At 53.3% G+C, this 21,605-nt stretch overlaps 1 protein-coding gene across 1 annotated transcript in view; it reads right to left on the bottom strand.

Moving 5' to 3' along the window:
• Positions 1–21,605, bottom strand: part of KIAA0930 (KIAA0930 ortholog) — a 50,192-nt gene that overhangs the window by 6,505 nt on the left and 22,082 nt on the right. Inside the window, exons 2-9 of the mRNA XM_063075396.1 lie at positions 13,198–13,352; positions 7,902–8,027; positions 7,735–7,812; positions 7,381–7,482; positions 6,032–6,172; positions 5,116–5,310; positions 2,111–2,273; positions 237–395 (exon numbers count right to left, since the gene is read on the bottom strand). Of these exons, the coding sequence (XP_062931466.1) occupies positions 237–395; positions 2,111–2,273; positions 5,116–5,310; positions 6,032–6,172; positions 7,381–7,482; positions 7,735–7,812; positions 7,902–8,027; positions 13,198–13,352 (1,119 nt within the window). The remainder of the gene's footprint in view (positions 1–236; positions 396–2,110; positions 2,274–5,115; positions 5,311–6,031; positions 6,173–7,380; positions 7,483–7,734; positions 7,813–7,901; positions 8,028–13,197; positions 13,353–21,605) is intronic.

Raw genomic sequence — 21,605 nt, 5'->3', positions numbered from 1 at the left:
GAGGTACACAAGAGAGACCTTTGGTTCTGGGAAAGCTACAGAACCCACCCCACTACCCCGAAGTCTGAAACAGGGTGACCAAGAACACTCCATGGAAACCTAGCTGACGGGCTCTCACTTGAAATGACAGGATGGAGTTAGCCAACCCCATGAGTGTCCCTCAGGACGCCAGGGCCCAGGAGTCAGGACTGGCTACAGAGAAGTGAATAGTGTACTTGCACATCAGCCCACATCACCTGTTAGAATCCGATGCAGTGGCAAAGTGACATAGGTTAAGTGTGCATAGAGAAGGAAGTTTCCATCTGCTCTGTTCAGCTTCAGCCAGGAACCCACCAGGGACCGTCCGGTGCCAGACAGGGACCGAGACCGCAGATTGGTTGCATTGTGCAGATCGGCTAGAGGGAAGACGGCCAGGTTAGGACCCCGGCAACGGGGTCCCCGGGGGGAGCCACAGGAGGACACCTCCCACTCCAGGCTGATACCACCTTCTGCTGCAGCCTGAGTGCCCCTAACCAAGTGACACCCACTCACCCCAGAGCTGCCACCTCCTCACCTGCGACATCCTTTCCCTGTCCTCCAGGCCCCAGATCACCCCCCCCCCCCCGCTTCCAGGAAGACTTCCTTGACTGCCCCCTGATCCCTGCTTCTCTGTCCTGAACTCAGAGCCTCCTCCGAAGGGTCTGGCACATCACCACATTGTGTAATTTGTTTCTCCGTGCTCCATCTGTCACTGGGATTAGGCACTGCCAGTTGCAGGCATGGGGTCAGCAAGGCTGGGATGAGCCATCCCAGGGAGGCAGACTGGGGTGGCTATTAGCACTTTCCTCGTGTCCTGGAGACAAGCCCAGGCAGGGAAGGGGCTTGTCACACAACAGCAGGTCAAGGAAAGAGCTGGAGTCTCCTGCCCTGGGCTAGGGTCTTGTCCAGTCAGGCCCCTGCCTCTCGGTCGTGGTGGTCAGGACAAGGACAGCCCTCTCTTCCGTTTAATGCTACAGCCACAGCTCCCTGCTAGGGCCCGGCACCAAGACAGTGCTCAGTCCACACTGTCAGTGCGTCCTCCACTCTCTCATTCATTTAATAAACACAGACGGAGGTGGTGTACCATGCACAGCTTGGGGGGAAGGTACCATGCGCAGCTTGGGCCTGAAGACAACAGTGAGGCACACACAGTCCTCAGCAGCACAGAGTCTGCCAACTTGTCTCTGATGGCCACCTTGTCCCCCTATAGACCAATTTCCACATGGACCGCCAAGTCACATCTTGAGTACTCAAATCTGATTTTGTCAATCCCTTGCTTAAAACCTTCCAGCAGGTTCCCCTGGCTCTTAAGACTATGACTCCTCTTTTCTAGCTGCACAACTCAATGATGAGATGCGGCTGTGCTCATGGAGCCTGCCCTGGGAGCACTGAGAGGGGACAGTGGTACCGAGCACTGAGAGGGGACAGAGGGAAAGTGCAGTTGTGCATGAGAGAGTGCAGGCTGTGAGTGTCCTGGGCTGAGGGGCTCTTGGAACTCCAGGCAGAAATGCCCAGGAGGCCACTGGACAGAGGTGGGAAGGCCAGACGGGAGGACATGCAAGTCGTCAGCTCCAGCGGTGACCCTGTCACTGGAAAGCGGTGAGCCCTCAGAAGGCTGAAGAGAATGAGGAGAGATAGGGCCAGGAGAAACCCTGAGGGTCACCCACTACCGAAGGTTCTAGAGTGAGAGTGAGCTGGCCCCAAATGGCATGGAGGACTAAAACCAGGAGAGTCTAAACCAGAAAGTTCCTGTCACCACACACTCGCTGCATGTGCAGTAGTCAGTCCACCAACATCAGCTCTTCCTAAGCAAACCAGAAGGCTTTGGAGGTCTACAAACCCCCTGAAGTCATGCACAAGCTGCTGCACACACATGCTCCTGAGCCCTCTGTCAGGGAGATGCTGAGCCCTGGAATGGGAGCTCGTCCCTGCAGCGGGAAGTCTGTCTGCTCACAGCTCTATCTCCAGCCCCTGGATTAGCACCCGGTGAATGAATGAACGAACAAATGAGTGAATGAAGCACTAGTCTAGATCAAGAGGAGAATGAAGGGCAGCGGGTGGGCCCTTCGGGGCAGAAAGAGGCCAGGGTCACCTCCACCATCGTCCTCCCGGAAGAATTCCTCGCTGTCATTGGCTGAATGAGACTTCTTCATCTCAGCGATCCGGTTCCGGGGCACCTTCCTTTTGAGGGACGGGGAGAAGAAGGCGGGCCGGTTGTTCCGCTCCGGAGTGGGGGGTGTGCTGAAGGAGGTCACCTGGGAACAAAAGCCAAAGTCACCTGAGCAGCAAGAGTAGCCCCTGTACTGCTGGGGGTCGCATAGCCCACTCATGTCCTGCCCTCACACTAAACCCGGCACAGAGTTCCAGGAGAAGAGATGCGGCTGCTCATGGATCCTGCCCTATGAGGACAGGCGGGGTCTAGAAACCAGGAGATGCATCTCGACTCAGGGGCCAGCGGAAAACCTGGCTGCCAGCACTGGCCAAGCAGGAACCAGGCCACCGCCACAGACAGCCGAGGGGCCCCCTTCCGCGCCTCAAACTCTGCTTGTTCAAGTGCAAAGTAACACAGCTGCTCCACTGCTCGGGCACTTAACCACCGACTCCTCCCAACCACCCACGAGATGGCAGCTGGTATCAGCCCCACCTGACAAATGAGGAAACTCAGTGGGACAGCGAGCTCGACTTGGCTAAGGTCACTCAGCAGCACGGTGGCAAAGGTGGGATTGCAGCCCAGGTCTTCTGCCTCCTAAGGCCTGCTCCTCACCCTAATCTCTTCTCTCGGCTAGCACGTCTCCTCTGCGCTCCCCACAGCCCTTCATAAGCTGTACCATGGCTCTGCAGCTCTACGCCCCGTCCTCTTCTTTCTCCTCGTCCTCTTCTTTCTCCTCCCTTCTACTCACATTTGGTTCTGTTCACCAGACACTCTCCACATGCACTCAGGGCCAGGCAGGCACAGAACCAAGGACAGACAGGCATGTGACACTGGTCCCTGCCCTCAAGGAGCTCACAGTCTGCTGGGGTGACAGACTCAGAAACTGACAACCACAGACAGCGTGCCAGTGCAGAGAGAGAAGGGGAAGCACGGGATACAAGGAGCACAAGGCAAGAGGATTCTGACAGCCTGGGAAGTCAGGGAAGGCTTCCTGGAGCAGATGCCGCTGGAGCTGGGTCGTGAAGGACGAGTAGGAGTTCGCCAGGTGAAGAAGGGGGGGAAGGGCGTTCCAGGAAGAGGGAACGAGGCCCATCTCCTCCCTCCTCCCCATGCAAACGAGAATCTGAAGAGCAAGATGCGCTGGGACCAAGACTTCAGGAGCCCCATCAGCCTCCTCACCACGGCTCCGACATGCACCAAAGTCCTGGCGGCTGCTCGGCTCCAGATGGTCCTCCCATAAGTCAGGAAGGTTTTTAAAAGATAAAAAAACAAACACCAGAAACCACAGTACACACAGAGTCTGCATTTGTCATGCACTGGTTACAAATGACCCCTCTGGAAAAGGAGAACAAGCAACAGCAGCACAGAGGTGGTAGTCCCCGGGGTTCAGGCCCTGCCACTGACACTGTGTGACCCTGGCAAGTCCCTCCCCTCGACCCCAGGGCCTCCTTGCTACCAGAGGCCAGGGGCTTTGACACCACTCACAGCCAGGGCCACTGGACAGATGGGAAATTCGAGACTCGGGCAGGTGGAGCAACGTATCTGCGGTCGCTTGGCAAGCACACAGCGGCTGGAGTCGGCACCCTGATTTTCCAGCCCAGAGTTCAGGCCGCATCTTCACAGGGACTTCCACATGCACATTTTGTCAGGGTCCCAGTGGGCCCCTTATCTCAGAAACACAAACCACCTCTATTCCAAAGACAAGAGAAGCCCCTGCCTAGAATTCTTACCCATCTCTGCAAAAAACAGCATTTATTGTCTTTGTTTGGCTTATAAAACACATTGATTATAGAAGGTACCATAAAAGAAGTATAAAGAAGAGAAAGAAAACCAACATCCAACCACCTGGAGATATGCACAGTTAAGATCTTTTTACAGAACTGAGAGCATCGTCTCAGGCACGTCAACAGCAGTAGAACAGTACATTCTTGTGACCAGGTAGGCCAACAGCAAGCAGTGGCCACAGCACTGCTGCCTGGGGAACGCCCCTGAGGGCCGAGCCCCTCTGCAGAGTGCCTGATGTGCAGAGGCCCCTCTGAGCCCCCACACCTCAGGCAGCAGGTGTTTCCATTCCCCATTTCTATATGAGGAAAGCGAGGCTCAGAGAAGAAAAGAGACATGTCCAAGGTCATGTGGACAGCAGAGCTGATTCCAGCCCTGGATGTCTCTCCTGCACATGGCAGGGCAAGGCTGCACTCTTGCCTTAGGGCACTCACCTACCTGTCCTCTTCCCAGACTACAGCTCCAAGCAGCCGGTCAGGAAGCCCCAGGTGGAGCAAAGCAGCCAGGGCTGGAGACTCTCCTGTCTGTGCCCCAGGCCTACAAAACTGGGCTCCACCACAGGATTCCGGGAACAAAGCTGCCACTGAGTTCGACCTCCCACCCGGGGCAGGAGAGTGGCCCAGAAAGAGCAGAGCTGTCACACTGGGCTGTGCAGCCCAGCTCAACCCAAGTTAGCCTGGAGAGCTGGTTCCCAGGCCTGTGAGACGGGAACACTCACGCCTACCCACCAGGCTGCTGCACAGATGCACCTCCACCTGGGAAACACAGGAGCTGGGCTCAGAAAAGAGCCAGGTGGCCCCGGGGCCTCTGCACTCAGGCCCATCCTCACGGGGCAGTAGGGGAGGCCAGCTTATCGGCATCCCCCTCTAACTCACCAGGGCATGGTGTTCACATGCTGGTACTCAGCCAGCAGGTCCACTGAGGCAGGCACCAGGGCCAGGCCTGGGCTCGCAGTCAATCTCCTCTGTCCACTGCCTCCATGGATTGGCCTGGCTGCAGAAGGAGCTCTGGCCCAGACACTAACCTGCTGTGTGACCTTAGGCAAGGCACATCCCCTCTCTGAGCCTCAGCCTCCTCACCAGTACCTATCTCACCAGGAGGGTGTAAGCATGGGGAAGTCATGGGAAGAGAGTCCGCCCCGCCCCTAGCCATGTAGCCCTCACCCGCTCATGCATGGGCGAAGCAGGGCTGGAGTCCTCTTCGGTCCCATAGGGGGATGTGTCGCCAGTAGACACACGGCTGACTGCCATCTCAGCATGACCTTTGCCCTGTGGTCCCTTCATGCGCACAAACTCCATGTTGTTGTACTTGTAGAAGCCAAATGACATCTTCTGTGCCATGCGGGCAGCCACGCTCACCTGCAGGCAGGTGGGAGATGGCCCGAGTCAGGTGGGGAGGGCTCCATGGGGTCTCTCCCTCAGGACAAGAGCTGCCAGATGACCATCGCTTAAGGATCGAGTTCCGAGGGCTGCCCCAGGAGGGAGCATCTGTGCCCCAATGACCCTGGCCATGCCCACAGGCGGGGACAGCGCTGCAGTGTACACCAGACACTGGCTGAGCCTTTCCTCACGGCCCCGATGACCCACACCCACAGCCAGGCCCAGCACCAGGCTGGGGACAGAGTCAAGGGCACTGCGCCCTCCCAGCCCTGGTTCAGGAAAGGCCAGCCTCAGGATGACACCCAGCTGCAGGAGCACGGCCTGTCCACCTGGATTCTTCTCTCCCTTCAGTTTGGTGAGTCCGGGGCCAGTTTTGGGAGTGTTTTCAGAGCCAGTCACCAGGAAGCAGGTGACGTGTGGTGGTGAGAGGGTCACTGCACTGTCAGCTATCCCTTCCCAGGGAACTACAGATTGCGAAGCACTGTGCATAAGGTCCCAACTCACACTTCGAGGGAAGCAGGTGGCCCCAGCGAGCAGAGGCCAGCTATGAAGAGGCAACATAAAGCAGGCCATGGACCACCTAAAAGGAGCCCAGAGGGGCTGAGGGGCCCTGTGGTGGTGGTTACGCACAGCGCAGGCTCAGAGTGGCAGGGCGGAAGGACAAGGGGGCCGTGGAGGTGCCGCCCTGGCCCACACTCACCCGGTTGTCGTACACCTTCTTGAGGGCCTCGTAGCGGATGGAGCCCTGAAAGATGACTCCTTGGAACGTGTTGGATTTGTCACTGGCCACCAGCTCCACACAGACCATCTCTCCTTCCCCCACAGTCATGTCACTAAACACCTGAGGAGATGGAGACATGAACGACCAGCTGCCCACCACCAAACCACAGCCTGGCCCTCCTGCCAGGGAGGACTGAGCAGAGAGGTCAAGCTGTTTGTCTGTAGCCACCCACTCTTCCAGCGTGCCATCTGAGCCCAGCGGGCAGGTGCAGCCTTGCAGAGCAGGGCTGGGCAGCAGGGGAAGATCCAGACAGCAACCCTGGGGCTGGAGGAGAGGCGCTCCGGCAGGCCGCATGGAGGTGGTGTCCCTCACCACACTTCATGCAAAGGAGTCAGGCAGCTTATGAGGACAGTGCACCCACGTCTAGGATGAGCTCTGCCCGCCCTGCTTGAACTTCACCCTGCTTGGGTGTGGCCAAAGGCTCAGCAGCCGAACAGGGGAATGCCCACCCAGGAGAACAACACTTGGACTGAGGGGTCCTCGACAAGCCGGACCCCACACTGCCGCCTTTCTCAGTTACTGCTCCCCGGGCTGGCACACAGACTGTGAGCCTTGAGGTCACAGTCAGATGCAGATCTCAGCTCTGCCACGACTGAGCTGTGTGACCCTGGGAAAGGGACGTAACCTCCCTGAGCCTCAGACCCTGCAAGACATGCTCCCTTCCTTCGAGAGTCCTCCCAGGGGCCTGACCACCTCTGGATGAGGACAAGGACGCCAGCAGGGCAGGGCCACACAGCAGTGGGACACGGCCACTTCCCTCCCTGATCTTCCCAGTGCCCTGTGCTTCTCCAATGAGTCATGTCTGCCCCGGCCCAGTTTTCCCAACCTGAAAACAAAGGCATGGCCCAGGTAACTTCTGAAGCCCCAACCCTCTGACATCCTGGGATTCCAAGTCGGTGCAAGAGTGGAGGCACTTATTTATAGTTTAAAAGCGACAATGACTCCTCCTCCTGCCTGGGCAGCACTTTCTGGAAGAGTTTATGATGCAGTCTCCCACTCAGGAGTCTTTTGATCTTCAGCCCTGATGGGTAAATAGGATAGGCAATAACTACGCTCATTTTGCAGTTGGGGAAACTGAGGCTCAGAGCTGGGCGAACTCACTTGCCCAAAGTCAAACACTGGGAAGAGTGAGGGCCATTTCTGCATCTGGCTCCTGGCCACCCAGTGCCTTCGTGATGCGGCGTGAGGCCTGAGGGAGGAAGTCCTTCCGCTCCCATCCCTTGAGGAGGGGAAGCTGTGGGGAGAAGCAGCCGGCACGAGCAGCTCACCTCCTCGAAGCTGTCAATCATGAAGAAGATGTTGGGGTAACTGATCTTGGACTCTTCCCCTTTGCTATCCATGGGGTGCTTACTGGGGGAAGCAAACACTTGCTGAAAGAAAGCAGATATCAAGGACCAAGTGAGGCCCCACCTGCATGCAGGCCCAGAGCTACCCAAGGAGGGGCCGCCAGTCCAAGGCCAGAGAACTGCTGGCCTTGGACTGCACCTTGAGAGCGAATGGATTTCTAGAGTCAGACCCCTCACCTTGGGGGCAGGGAAGTAGGAGGAGGCTTGCCTCCCCTGAATAAACCTCTGGGCTGAGCCGGCAGTTGGAGGGCCTGGGGCTCTCCCACAGAGGCTCACCTGGGATTTCTTCTTATGGATGTGAATGTCCCCCCCATCAGCACGCGTGCACACCGCACAGGTCACCACATAGTCCAGCTGGAAGACAGCGCAGGTCAGTGTGCGTGGGGGCATCTGCTGTCCCTCCAGGCCAGTGGACAGTCCCACCCCCACACCCAACCGCATACCTTCTGCAGGATGAGATTCAGGCAGACGCTCTCCTCCCAGTCGATGTCAGGGTCTCCCAAGCCTGGCAGCTTCTTGGAGTCCCGCCGGTACACCTCCACTTCCACCTCAGGCTCAGCCTCAGCTTGCTGCGAGACACAGGGCAGAGTGAGGGTCCAGGGCCCACTGTGGCCTCTGGGTCTCTTCTTCCCCCTGACTGCTACACTGGGCAGGCATGAAGATGAACGTGGACTCTAATTCTTGCTCCCCAGTTCTACAGCTATGTGACCCAGAGGTCACCCGTCCGCCTCTCTGGGCCTCAGTTTCCTCATCTGTACAGTTGACTAAGAGCATCTGCCTTTCAAAGTTGTTGTGATGATTAAAAGAGGTAATATTGCTAAATGTCACTAATGATAATAACATCAACATACATTGAGCTCATGGTGGGCAGCAGGGTCTGGGCTAAAGGTTCTACAAATTATTAACTCTTAACTCCAACAACAACCCTGCAAGGCAGGTATCATTAACCCCAAAATCAAATAATAAATACAAATCAAAGAGGAACCAGATCATTTGTCTATACCTCTCCTGGGAGTAGAGGTGTTAAGGAAAAATCAAAAGTGGATTCTGATGCAGCCTGTCCTGGACGAGGTCAGGAGGGCTCTCTTGCAGATTCTGGCTCTGGGGGCGGCTAGCCACACCCAGCTGGGCAATGCCAAGGCCTCTTGCAGGTGACCAGGCATGTGCACCCAGCGGCATCCATGGAAAGAGGGGCAGGAGGCCAACCTGGCCTGGGAGTGAGAAAGATGTCTCATGGGGGCTGTGGGCTATCCCTTCCCACTGCCTCTGGTTCTGGAACGTCACCCCAAGATTCTGAGCTGAGTCCTCGGTCCCACAGGACTGTTGCTGTTCTTGGTCTCACTTCATTGCCCTGTTTAGTTTTTTTTCTTCCCCCCAGTATTTATCACTTTCTCTCATCTTGTTTAGTCCTCTCCAAGACAGCTCCAAAAAAGGCACAAAGTATGTGTGCTTTGCACATAGTAGGTGCTCAGCAAACCTCTTCCGACTCAATGAATTAAAGGAAAAGTACATGGGCATGCTGCCCAACTTTTTCAGGTTAGCACCATGGTACACTGGACAAGGTTGCAGGTTGCCCATCAGAAATGTGCCCATGAGTGCACCAAAAAACAGTGCCCAGAAAGTACTGGGAGCTGCTCAGCTATCCGTCCACAGAAGAATGGACAGACAACTGCAGTACACTCAGTGGAATATTATGCAGCAAGAAGACTGGACAAATTCTGACCACCTGTGTCAACAGGCCTCACTCTCTGAAATAAGACACTGAGAAATATATGAGAAAAATATGACTCTGAAATACGACACATATGAGCCACGAGAACAGGCAAACCCGCCCACAACGTGTGACAAGTCAGGACAGCAGCTGCCTCTGGGGAGGGTGGTAACTGGAGGGGGTCAAGGGGCCTCAGGTGTTCTGGTCTTGCTCTGTCTCTCAATTTGGGGACTGGTAACACCAGGTGTTCATGCTGAGAAAAACCCCCAAGTGTTATTTGTGCATTTTTCTGTATCTATGTTATACTGAAGAAAACCTACCAAAAAAAGAAAACATGAGATTGCCACTCGGAAGCTGTGTGACCCAGGGCAGTTTCCTCCCTATCTCTGAGCTTTAGTTTTTGTGAGTGGGGGGTAGGATAACCTGTACCTCAAGACTGCTGAGGGCAACTAAGTGAGTGACACTGGCACACGGCAGGGGCCACCAGCACAGAGCAGGCCCACAAACGGACGCCAGTGGCCCTCCCTGCCAAAGACAATCTGGCAGCTGGAGAACAGTGGGCGTTTTGCCCAGGAGTAGAGTGAACAGAGGGAGGGCAGGGAATCCAGGACATCCCTCCCTGGTAAAGGCTGGGCTGGGGATGCCCAGGTAGTCCCTCCAGCCCTGGAGCAGGGTGTAGGGATCCCAGCATCCTGGCCCACCCATGCTGCGGCTCCCACCCCTGCCCATCCGCCCTCTTCCCGCCAGGAGCAGGAAGCCCAGTTGGTTGCTATGGCTACTGGTACCCGCGAGAGGGGAAAAGGAGGGGTGAGAAGCAGTTTGCGCTTGCCGCAAAGGACCTGCAGTGCGCAGGCGCCGCGTCCACGCTGCTTTTCTGGCCTGGCAGGGCCAGCTCTCTAGCCAGAGGATCTCCCTGTCTCCCCACTCGCGCCTCCAGCCCGCCCCCTGCAGGCCTCCCTCTGCACTGTGCCCCGCGAGCTGGGAAAAATGTGGCCCGAGGCCCTGCCCAGTCCCAGTCCTCCAATCGCTGCGCCAGGCACCACTGTCTGTCCCAACACGCTGGGGGCTCCCTGAGAATAGGAGCCAGGCCTGAGTCATTTGTGTGCTCACAGTACTGGGGAAGGAGGCTCACAGTGGTATTTAATGAAACATTCTAGCATATGAACAGCTGGATTACCATGTGCTCCCATGGGATTCAGGCTTCCCTCACTGACCTCAAAATCCTCAAATCTTCAAAGAGTTTGGGCATGGCCTTGTCCCCTCCTGATCCAAATTCCTTGGTCCTAGATCCAGGGCTGCTCTTTCCAGAGAAGGGCTCTCATCTTTAACTTCTCCTCCACCCAAGAAAGAGCCATTACCTGCCCATTCTTTTCTCCTCCTCACCTGGCCTATCCTGGGCACATACAGACCTGTTTTCCATCTTCTGCCTCCTCCAGTGTGCCCTCCTGACCAGAGCTGTGACCTCTCCTGAACTGAAATTCAAGCTACTGATGACAGGGTCTCAGATGTGCTCAGTCCTCGTTAAAGCCTCTAGTCACAACAGACTTTGCTCTTGGGGAAAGACCAACATTTCACAAAACAGATTTTCTGCAATCGTACCCCAGTAGAGGTTGACAGGCCAGAGAGGCTGGGGGCAGGGGCTGGGGTCCACTGCCTGCGCCATCTGGCTGCTCAACCTCAGGCAGACCCCCCAAGTTCTGGTCTCCTCAACCATGGGTGATAGGAGTGCCCATACCCCTGAGCTGTGCTGAGGCCCACATGACAGTTACAGACACAATGAGGCCCCCTGGACACTGGACACCTTCCTGCCAAGGGCACCCATGTGGCCACACCCCAAACACTCCAGCCTCCCAGGTGTCCATGACGGAAGGCCCTAACCTTATGGAGCGTCTGCCCTGAGCCCTTTTACAGAAGGAGAGGCTGAGTCCCAGACAGGAGATGACTTGTCACACAAGTCAGGGGAAGAAAGACAGTCTAGAAAGCTGGTCTCCTAGTCAGGAGGAGATGGCATCCTCAGGAGGGGAGGGCATAGTGACCAGGGACTGAGGGGCCTTGGGCAGTCTCTGGAGCACCAGCCATGGCCCTTCCTCAGGCCTCTTTTCCCTCAGCTCCCTCCCCTCTCCTGGCTCCTCCCTCACCTCTCTGGCCAGTCACTCATGGCCTCCTGCCAGTCCCCCCAATGCCAGGCTAGCTCAGGGCTCAGGGCTGCATGCAAGGCGCCAGCCTGGCAGGAATGTCACTGACACCTTTGCAGCAGGCACCCAGGCCTTACCACTTGCAAAAAACCTGTTCTGCGTGTGTTCAGGTAAAGGGCCACAGCTAACAAACCTCGAGCACTGAACCTGGAGCCAGGCAGGCTGTGAATTCCAGACCTGGCTTCACGGCCCTCCCATGTTTTGTTTTTAAAGAAAAATAAAGTGTTCCCATGTTTGGCATGTGGGTTGCTTAAACATTTTAAGACTACTAAAGCTCTGAAAAACAGAGAAGGAAACATGCAAAATTAGTTTTTTTAACTCCTCCACACACTTAAACTTAGTGGATGAAACGCCTCAGATGAGTCACTTCATCTCTAAGACCTCAGTTTCCTCATCTGTAAAAAAAGGGGATAATAACATCTACCCTGTCGAGTTGTTGGGAGTCTGTAACGAGATCAAGAAGTAAAGGGCTCAGCACTGTGTCTAGTCTATGAAAAAGTCTCCATAAGTGGAAGTGGACCATCATCATCACCATCACCATCACCACCATCACCCCCATCACCCCCATCACCCCCATCACCATCACCATCATCATCACCATCACCATCACTACCACCATCACCCCCATCACCACCATCACCACCATCACCACCACCATCACCCCCATCACCCCCATCACCATCACCACCATCACCATCATCATCACCACCATCACCATCATCACCATCACCACCATCACCATCACTACCACCATCACCCCCATCACCACCATCACCACCATCACCACCACCATCACCACCATCACCCCATCACCATCATCACCATCATCACCATCACCACCATCACCATCATCATCACCCCCATCACCATCATCACCATCACCATCACTACCACCATCACCCCCATCACCCCCATCACCCCCATCACCACCATCACCACCACCATCACTCCCATCACCCCCATCACCATCACCACCATCACCACCATCATCACCATCACCATCACTACCACCATCACCACCATCAATCACCACCATCACCACCAACATCACCCCCATCACCATCATCACCATCACCATCATTATCACCATCACCATCATCACCATCATCACCACCACCATCACCATCACTACCATCACCACTATCACCATCATCACCATCACCATCATCACCATCACCATCATCACCATCATCATCACTATCACCACCACCATCACCCTCATCACGATCACCATCACCATCATCACCATCACCCTCACCATCACCACCATTATCACCATCACCATCATCACCACCACCATCACCATCATCACCACCACCACCATCACCATCACTACCATCACCACTATCACCATCATCACCACCACCCTCATCACCATCACCATCATCACCATTATCACCATCACCATCACCACCATCACCACCACCACCACCACCACCACCAAGCCAGGTCACCCTGCCACGGTTGGGGGGAGAAGGGGCACTGGACTGTGGAGTCAAACCTTTGCTCTAGCATTTGTTTACTAATTGTGAGAAGATGGCCCTGAACCTCAGTGTCCTCAAAGCTACGGTGGTGACAACAATCACTGCCCTTCAGGGTCATGGTGAAGATAAATAACAATGGATACAACACACCCAGCACACCCCACAATTAGATGGCACATGTGACCACCTCTACACAGTGCCCAGAATGTAATAGGTGCTTGGTAACTACTGTTTAGCCCTTTTGATGTGCAGGAGGACTGCAGGGAAGCTCACCTTGCATACCAAGAGCAGCCACCGCAGGGATGCTCAGGGCACAGAGGTGGGCATTGGGGCTGGAGGGGTCACTCACCTTCCTCCCATCGGTGCTGCTCTCACTGCTGCCCCCATAGGCCAGCTTCCGACGCACATAGAAGAGCATGTCATCTTGCCGGGGGGCCCATTTCTCCATGAAGTAGGTGGAGAACATCCAAGTCCAGAAGACGATGCGATCATCCTTGAAGCACCCTGCAGAAGGAGGCCGGAGGAGTGAGAAAGGATAAGCCACCCTGGTCCTTGCTGTGTGACCTTGGCCAAGCCCTGCCCACCCCCCACCTGCATTTTGGGTCAGAAATCTGACAGGGCTCTGGGGTGCTCTGCCCCTTCTCCCTCACTGCCTCCCCTATTCCCATCCATGAGACATCCAGAGAGGCTCATGGACACCTCCCACAAGGCCCAATTCCTCCACTCAGCAGCAGCCTGAGATCCCGGCTCCCAGACCCAGAGCTGAGCCCAACTCCGGCCGATGGATGAATCAGCAGCTTCAGTGTAAAAGGAAAAACCTAACAAGACGAGAACGTCACTGGCTGGCTGGCTGGCTGGGCTAGGAGCCGGGAAGGCTGTGGAGTGGGGAGATCCTTCAGGCAGGCACCACCCTCCACCCCCCCACCCCACCCCCAGGCTGCGGCACTTCCCGAGGAGAATCCGACTTAAAGGAACAGCCGCCCCTTTGCCAGCCAGTCAGCTGCAGGCAGAAACCCCTCACCCCTGGGCCCTATGGAGCCGAGAGCACGCCAGATTTGCTCTCATTTGATCCTCGCAGGCACTATTTGTTTTTTAACAACTGTTATCTCTTTATAATAAATATATGTAATCTTTTCCTGCACAGGAGAAAATGCCCACAGGGTTTGGTAGCAAAGACCTGGGTCTCCATTCTAGCTCTGCCACGTTATTATATGACCGTGGGCAGGTGCTCAGCCCCTGAGCAGCAGGTTCCTTGTGGGTGAATGCAGACTAAGACTGTGGCGGGAAGAGCCAGCCTGGTACACCACAGGATCAATGAAGGTGAGTTTCCTCCCTTCCTAGACAGATCCAACAAAATTCCAAAATATGCTCCCAAGCTATCAGCTTATCAACTCGATATATTAAATTGTTGCTGGTTTCTCTCTCTCTCCTCCATTTACCATTTACCACTGTGATCTAGTTCTAGTACTCTAGTGCTGGAAGGACCTAATCCCTACACTTGCAGATAGGGAACCTGAGGGCCAGCCAGGGGCCAGGATTCTCCCTCATCCTCCCAAGCAGTTCAATGGCCTGACAGGGACCCACCCAGGTCTCCTGACTCCCAGTTCAAGTCCCCTGCTCCTGGAGGTCAGCCATCAGGTTGAGTGTTATGCAGAAAACCCCAGCCTTGGTTTACTTCGGCCACAGTTCTAGCCAAAGAACCAGGGCTCAAAACCAGCTCCTGGGCCGAGCCCGTGGCACACTTGGGAGAGTGCGGCGCTGGGAGCACAGCGACGCTCCCGCCGCGGGTTCGGATCCTATATAGGACTGGCCAGTGCACTCACTGGCTGAGTGCCGGTCACGAAAAAGACAAAAAAAAAAAAAAACCAGCTCCTGCCCTCAGTCCCCACCTGTGCCCAGCAGCAGTGTGTCAACCACCCACTCCCACACCCTGCCTGGCTCCCAGACTCTCAGGCAGTGAAAGGGAAGAAAAGAGGAGGAGGCTTCATCAGTGAGGGATCTGGACCAGCAAGCCCCGTCGGCCACAGGAGTGAAGGCCAGGAGAGCCCACAGGACTAACAGGACCTCCCGAGGCTCACAGGCAGTGGGGGGGCCCAGATATGTGCACAGTCTGCAGGAGTGAAGGCCAGGAGAGCCCACAGGACTAACAGGACCTCCCGAGGCTCACAGGCAGTGGGGGGGCCCAGATATGTGCACAGTCTGCAGTGTTGCTATGAAATTCCTTCTGCACATTTGCAACAGTTGACACACAATTCTCACTACAACAGCACCCTGCAAAACTAAGCAAAGGTGCTACAGTCATTCCTGGATAAAACTCCGGCCCTTTTTTACTTCCTCTTAGCATTGTTTCAACAACCTTTTAAAGCCCAAGAGAAGGCCTCTTAGACTAAAATGTTCAAAGACTGCCTGTGCCGACTGCTTTCGGGTCCTGTGATGGTGACAGAAGAAACTCTGGTCATGACAAGCAGGGGGTCATGACTCAAAAACTTGAGGCAAAAGTTTACCACGGTGCCCCTTCTCTGGATGAAGTGCTGCCCTTCCTCAGGTGGCCTCTTTTCATTCTTCAACAGAAGTAATCTGGTGGTGGGGCCTCAGGCACCCAGACCATAACGATGTTATAACGACAATGATAACAAGGACATAAGCAGCACGATTTGTTAAGCATCTGTCATGAGCTGAGCACTGGCCAAGAGCTCCATGTGGGCTATCTCATTAAATTCTCACCCTCACTCTACCGTCACTGCCCTATTTCATAGAAGAAACTGACTCTTGACAAGTTAAAGAACATGTCCAGGGTCACGGGGCTAGAAACTGATAAAGTCCTCAGATCTGCTAGATGCCCACACTCAGGCCCTTGGAAGCCTCTGAGCTCAGCAACCTGTTGACCGGAAGGAGCTAGATAAGAAGCACAAGCTGTGGGCGGGCAGCCAGCACGCCCCAGGAGCATGGTCCTCAGGAGGCAGGGAGTCAAGTCCAGAGACACGCACCGCATGAGTCACACTCCATGCCCAGCCAGGGCGGACCCAACAGCGTCCACGCAAGGGGTCCCATTCCTGCAATCCAGTGCTCAAAACACTCTTCACAGTCCACCCCCTGGGATGCATCAAGTCTCCAGGCCCCACAAGTCTGGCCACTGAGCAAGCTACCTGCCAGCACTTGCTGTGATAGGGAAGGTCAGCAAGCACAGGGATCCTGGGACCTAGCACCTGGGGCCCCCCACCTACTATGCGCCACACCCTGGGGCCTTGAGAGGGAGACAGAGGCAGGGCATATGTGCAGCATGCCAGGCCCATGTTGGTCCCACATGTGCTCCCAGCTGAAACTCACAACAGCCATGTGACTGTCAGAAAGTCCAGTGAGGACCACCGTTGCCACCACCCCACACAAGCTAGCACCAATCTAACTGGAGCGCACTAGCCACCGGCCTCCACTCCACAGCCAGAGTTTTATTCAAAAGATCCCTTCCTGCCCCCTCCCTTAGAACCTTCCCATCGAATTCAAAATAAAACCCCAAATTCTTACAAGGCACACTGTGACAGCCCCCCTCACTGTTCCCAGCCACACCGGCCACCTGCCCCGTGGTTGAGGGTCACACTCCTGCCTCAGCAAGCTCATGCCTGTTCTTCCTCTACCTCTAGTTTTCTTCCCCGGGAGCTCCGCAAGGCGGCTCCTTCCCATCTTGCCAGTTTCAGTTTAAATGTCACCTCTTCAGAGACCCTTTCCTGACGCCACATTAAATGTGCCCCAGGGTCCTCCCTCGTACATCCTCTTATTTTGCTGCCATATAGCCCTTATCACCCCCTGGTGTTTTCGCATCAGTATACTGTCTGTCCCCCACTGCACAAAAGCACCCCAGGAGGAGAGACTTAGTCTTGATCACCATTAGACCCCAGTGCCCAGATCAGTGCCAGGCACATAGTAGGCACTCAGTAAATACAGGTTGAATAAGTGGATTATCCTGAGTTAACAGCAAACAAGCTCAGCGAGGTGAGGCGACTTGTTCAGGCCTCCCAGCCAGGAAGAGGCCTGGCCAGAACGGCCCCTGAAGCCTGGGCCGCCTACGCACAGCACAGTGTGTGGATGTGCCATCTGCTTTCAGCCTCAGGGCCCTGACTTAGGGCTTCCACAGAAGCTCCAACTGTCGCACGAGACCCAAGCTGAGCTTGCTTAGCTCTCTCAGGGCTCAAAGCCAGGACCCCACGTGGAAACTGCTGCTGGGCTGCAGGAGTTGGCAGGCCTATTGTGCACTGAGAAAATGCACGTGGGAGAGAACAGGAGAGTGTGTCTCAACAGGCCGGTCCTCGTGGCTCATCAGGTCCATCGGCTTCCCAACCACTTGCTGCCACCGTGCTCAAGGCACATGCAAGTCAGGAGGCCCAGTGCCAAAGAGCTCTGGGAGAACCAAGGGGCTTGAGGACTCACTGCAAGCTGTAGAATACCATGCAGATACTACCATTAATGTTACTGTTTCAGTACCAGTAGGACAAACCCAGCAGGAGGAAACTCACAGTCTGTCAGGGAAACACATACACACACCTCCCTCATTCTACACAAGGCAGAAGGCCCTACCACAAGCAGGGAGAGAGGCACTCAAGGCAGAAAGGACTTCCAGGACATCCCCAGAGGGGCCCTATGTACGGCACAATAAGACACCAATGGGACCAAGGATGCTGGACATCTCCACACCCAGGACACTTAACATTTAAAAGCAATAAGAAAGGGCCAGCCCGTGGCTCACTTGGGAGAGCGTGGTGCTGATAACACCCAGGCTAAGGGATCAGACCCTATATAGGGATGGCCAGTCAGCTGACTTGGGAGAGCGCAGTGCTGACAACACCAAGTCAAGGGTTAAGATCCCCTTACCAGTCATCTTTTAAAAAAATAATAATAATAAAATAAAATAATAAAAGCAATAAGAAAAATCACAAAGGAAATAGCCAAGAGCTACCTCCTAAACATTCAAACCTCCCCCATGCCCAAGAGAAGCATAACCAAAATCAAACAGAACAGGAAAACGTGGGGGAGGTAGCCCCACAACAGATAACTTACATCCATGATAGACAACGGGTTCACATCAGAGCAGGTTATAATAGATACGTAAGACCCCAGTAATAAACAGGTAAAATACCAAAACAGGCAGTGTACCAGGAAGGAAACACAACTGGTTAATAAAAAAGTGGGAAAATATTAATCTCACTAGTAACCAAAGATTCTTATTAAAATACTAACTTGTCATTTTTAGGAGAGCAAATGTGGTCTTGAAAAAATACCACATACGAAAACCATCAGATTCCTATAAAGTTAAACATATAATCACCAAATGATTCAGCCACTCCTACGTACAAGAGAAGTGAAGCATTTGTCTACATAAAGACTGGTACACAAATGCTCATAAAGCTTTATTCATATCAGCCCCAAACTGGACACCAGGAAAGGGACACATGAAGTGAGGTAGAGTCATTCATGGCATATTAGTCAGCAATAGAAACAAGCTACAGACCCACCCAGTACCATGGCTAAATCTCAAAATCATAATTCAGAGCCACACAAGTCAGGCTTAGAAGGCTATAGACCATATGATCACATTCACATGACGTTTCAGAAAAGGCAGAACCATAGTGACAAAAAGCACTTGATTGTGGTGGTGGTTTCCAAGGTGCATCCAGCCATCAAAACTCATCAGACTGTTCACTCTACACGGATACGGTTTATTTTACGTAAATTATACTCCAATAAAGCTGATAAAAAGTTAGAGATGAGGGCCGGCCCGTGGCTCACTCAGTAGAGTGCGGTGCTGATAACACCAAGGCCCCGGGTTCGGATCCCATATACGGATGGCCGGTTCGCTCACTGGCTGAGTGTGGTGCTGACAACACCAAGTCAGGGGTTAAGATCCCCTTACCGGTCATCTTTAAAAAAAAAAAAAAAAAAAAAAAAAAAAAAAAAAAAAGTTAGAGATGATTCTAACAAGGGTACACTGAACTAGGATGAGAAATATACACTAGAGAACAAAAAATCACTACATTCTTTTGTGAAAAGCCAGCAAGCATTTCCCACTTCCATGAATCCACCTTATGGAAGAGAAATACAAAATACAAAAACAAAAGCCTTATGCAAAGACATTTCCTGCATTATTAATGACAGTAAATAATATAACAACATTTATAAGAAGGAAAAGAACAATTATTTCTGCAATTATTGACATTTAATCTAGGTAAATTATGCCATTCCAGTGTACTTCAAAACGTTTGTGGAAAAACAGGATTAAAAGATAATATGAATCTTTCCATGAATTTTTTTTTTTTGGGGGGGGGGACCGGTAAGGGGATGGCAACCCTCGGCATGGTGCGGTCCGCACCGCGCTCAGCCAGTGAACGCACCGGCCATCCCTATATACGATCCGAACCCACGGCCTCCACGCTCCCAGCACCACACTCTCCCGAGTGAGCCATGGGGCCGGCCCTCCATGAACTTTTTGAAGTACCCTCCTATCTTTTATTTTTTTAATTTTTTAATTTTATTTAATAGTAAACCAGTCTTTTAAAAGGATGTCTGTGAAGACTACATACAGATGCATGGAAATGTGTGTAATATGATGTTTAGTGAAAATGAACCCCAAGCTGTAGACACACTGACTATACCTCCATAAATCACATGGAAACACCAGAAGTAAATACACCAGAATGATAGGAGTTGCTGAATTTAATAGGGCACTTTTTTTTTCACTTAAGATTGTCAATAATAAGATTATACTACTTTTCCCCATGAATGTACAACTTCTTTTTTTTTTTTTTTTTAAATAAATATGACCGGTAAGGGGATCTCAACCCTTGGCTTGCTGTTGTCAGCACCACACTCACCCAGTGAGCCAACCGGCCATCCCTGTATAGGATCCGAACCCGTGGCCTTGGTGTTATCAGCACCGCACTCTCCCAGTGAGCCACAGGCCAGCCCCTGTGAATGTACAACTTTTAATGTCATAAGTCTCATTGAAAAAAGAAACTTGGGCCGGCCCGTGGCTCACTCGGGAGAGTGCGGTGCTGATAACACCAAGGCCCCGGGTTCGGATCCCATATACAGATGGCCGGTTCGCTCACTGGCTGAGCGTGGTGCTGACAACACCAAGTCAAGGGTTAAGGTCCCCTTACCGGTCATCTTTAAAAAAAAAAAAAAGAAAGAAAAAAAAGAAAAAAGAAACTAATAGGACGGGAGGGAGAAGGGATTCTCTCTCTTCAAAAGGAAGAAAGGAGGGGGACAAACACAGAGATACATTCCCCATCCAAAAGTTAGGAAAAGTCAGGACTGGAGTGCGAGTCCTGCTTCCTGGAGGCACAGTGAGATGATGGGATTCGTAGTCGAACATACATGAGTTCAGGTCCTGACTCTGCTCCTCCCTACCCAGGTGGCCAATTCATTCAAACTCTCTGAACCTCAATGACTCCAGCTGTCAGATGGGTTCTAACCTGCCACCCTCCCAGAGTCAATGGCGAAGACTGGGGGAGAGGCCAAAGTGAAAGTCCTTTGTAAGCTGCAAAGTTCCATCCACATGTGGGCTCATGGGACCCTCTGCTCTGCGGCTGTGCTTGTCTCTGCAGGCAGTATAGCCTGCTCAGATGAGGTCACTGACCCCAAACCTTCCAGTGTCTTTTGATCACACAGTGCAGCAACTGAGTGTGAACAAACACACGAGGGGCACCAAAACCCTTGTGTGGACTGTGAAATCACTGCTGTCTCTTCTTCCCACAGGTACACCCCTTCCCCTTTCATCCTTGCCCAAGGCCTGCCCAGCAAGAAATACCCTGGGTCACAAGCCCTGGGAGCTGCCCCTCCAGGAGAGAGCTTCCCTGTCTCCCCTCCATCTGGCCACCAGGGCTGCAGGCTTCCCTGTCCTTGAGTCCCAGCAGATAGACTCATGCGAGCAGAAGCAGCCCCCCTCAGCAGAAGCTGAGCCAGACTCATTGGGACAGAACCAAGAAGAGCTCTGTGCCCATGGGCTGCCTTCCCTCCCAGGCTGAGGTCCTAAGGAACAGGAGCACAGTCCATTCTCCTTAGCTGAAATATCTGTGTTCTGTAAAATAGCCACAAACACTGAATTAGTGAATATGACCCACTGCCCCAGGGGAAATGCAGGGTTAGGTTCCTTAGAGCCTCTGGTCACATTTTCATCAACCAATCAACTCATAACCTTGGTCTAAGTCTGTTTCTATTTAAAGACCCTTTGTTTAATGTATAGTTCATTCATTAATATTGAACTCATAGCCAACAGCATTCATGCCTGAATAAAGTTTCCCTAGCACACGTCTTTTTCTCATAAAGCACAACACAGCCTTCTTGTGCTTGGGACAATCAGCACCGCACTTGGGAGCATTTTAAATCATTACGAAAAAACACAAAAGAAATGCAAAACTGTGGCACTAAATAGATGGCAGAAAAGACACTTATTTACAGTATGAGGACTAAAACATGAAGGCAGAGTGTCCTCCTGTTCAACCGCAGCTGGGAACATGTGTGTCAGATGGCTCAAATTTTTCACCATTCTGAGAATGTCCAGAGCCTTGAAGTACTGATTTGCGGGTTACAAACACAGAATCCATGAATAATGAAGATAGACTGCATCAGGAAAACTGATACCTGCCAGTTCGAAATGGGACTGTAGGGATCCAGCTGCCTCCCCTGCCTCAAGCAAGTGATCTGCTTTTGTATGTCACTCTCTGAACTCCGGAACTGACAGAGCCCTTCACACTAGTGGCTTTGGGA

Source organism: Cynocephalus volans, chromosome 12 (genome assembly GCF_027409185.1).
Source record: "Cynocephalus volans isolate mCynVol1 chromosome 12, mCynVol1.pri, whole genome shotgun sequence".
In the NCBI taxonomy this organism is placed as follows: Eukaryota; Metazoa; Chordata; class Mammalia; order Dermoptera; family Cynocephalidae; genus Cynocephalus; species Cynocephalus volans.
Note: the sequence above shows the minus strand (reverse complement) of the source record. Positions and strands in the feature narration are given on the sequence as shown.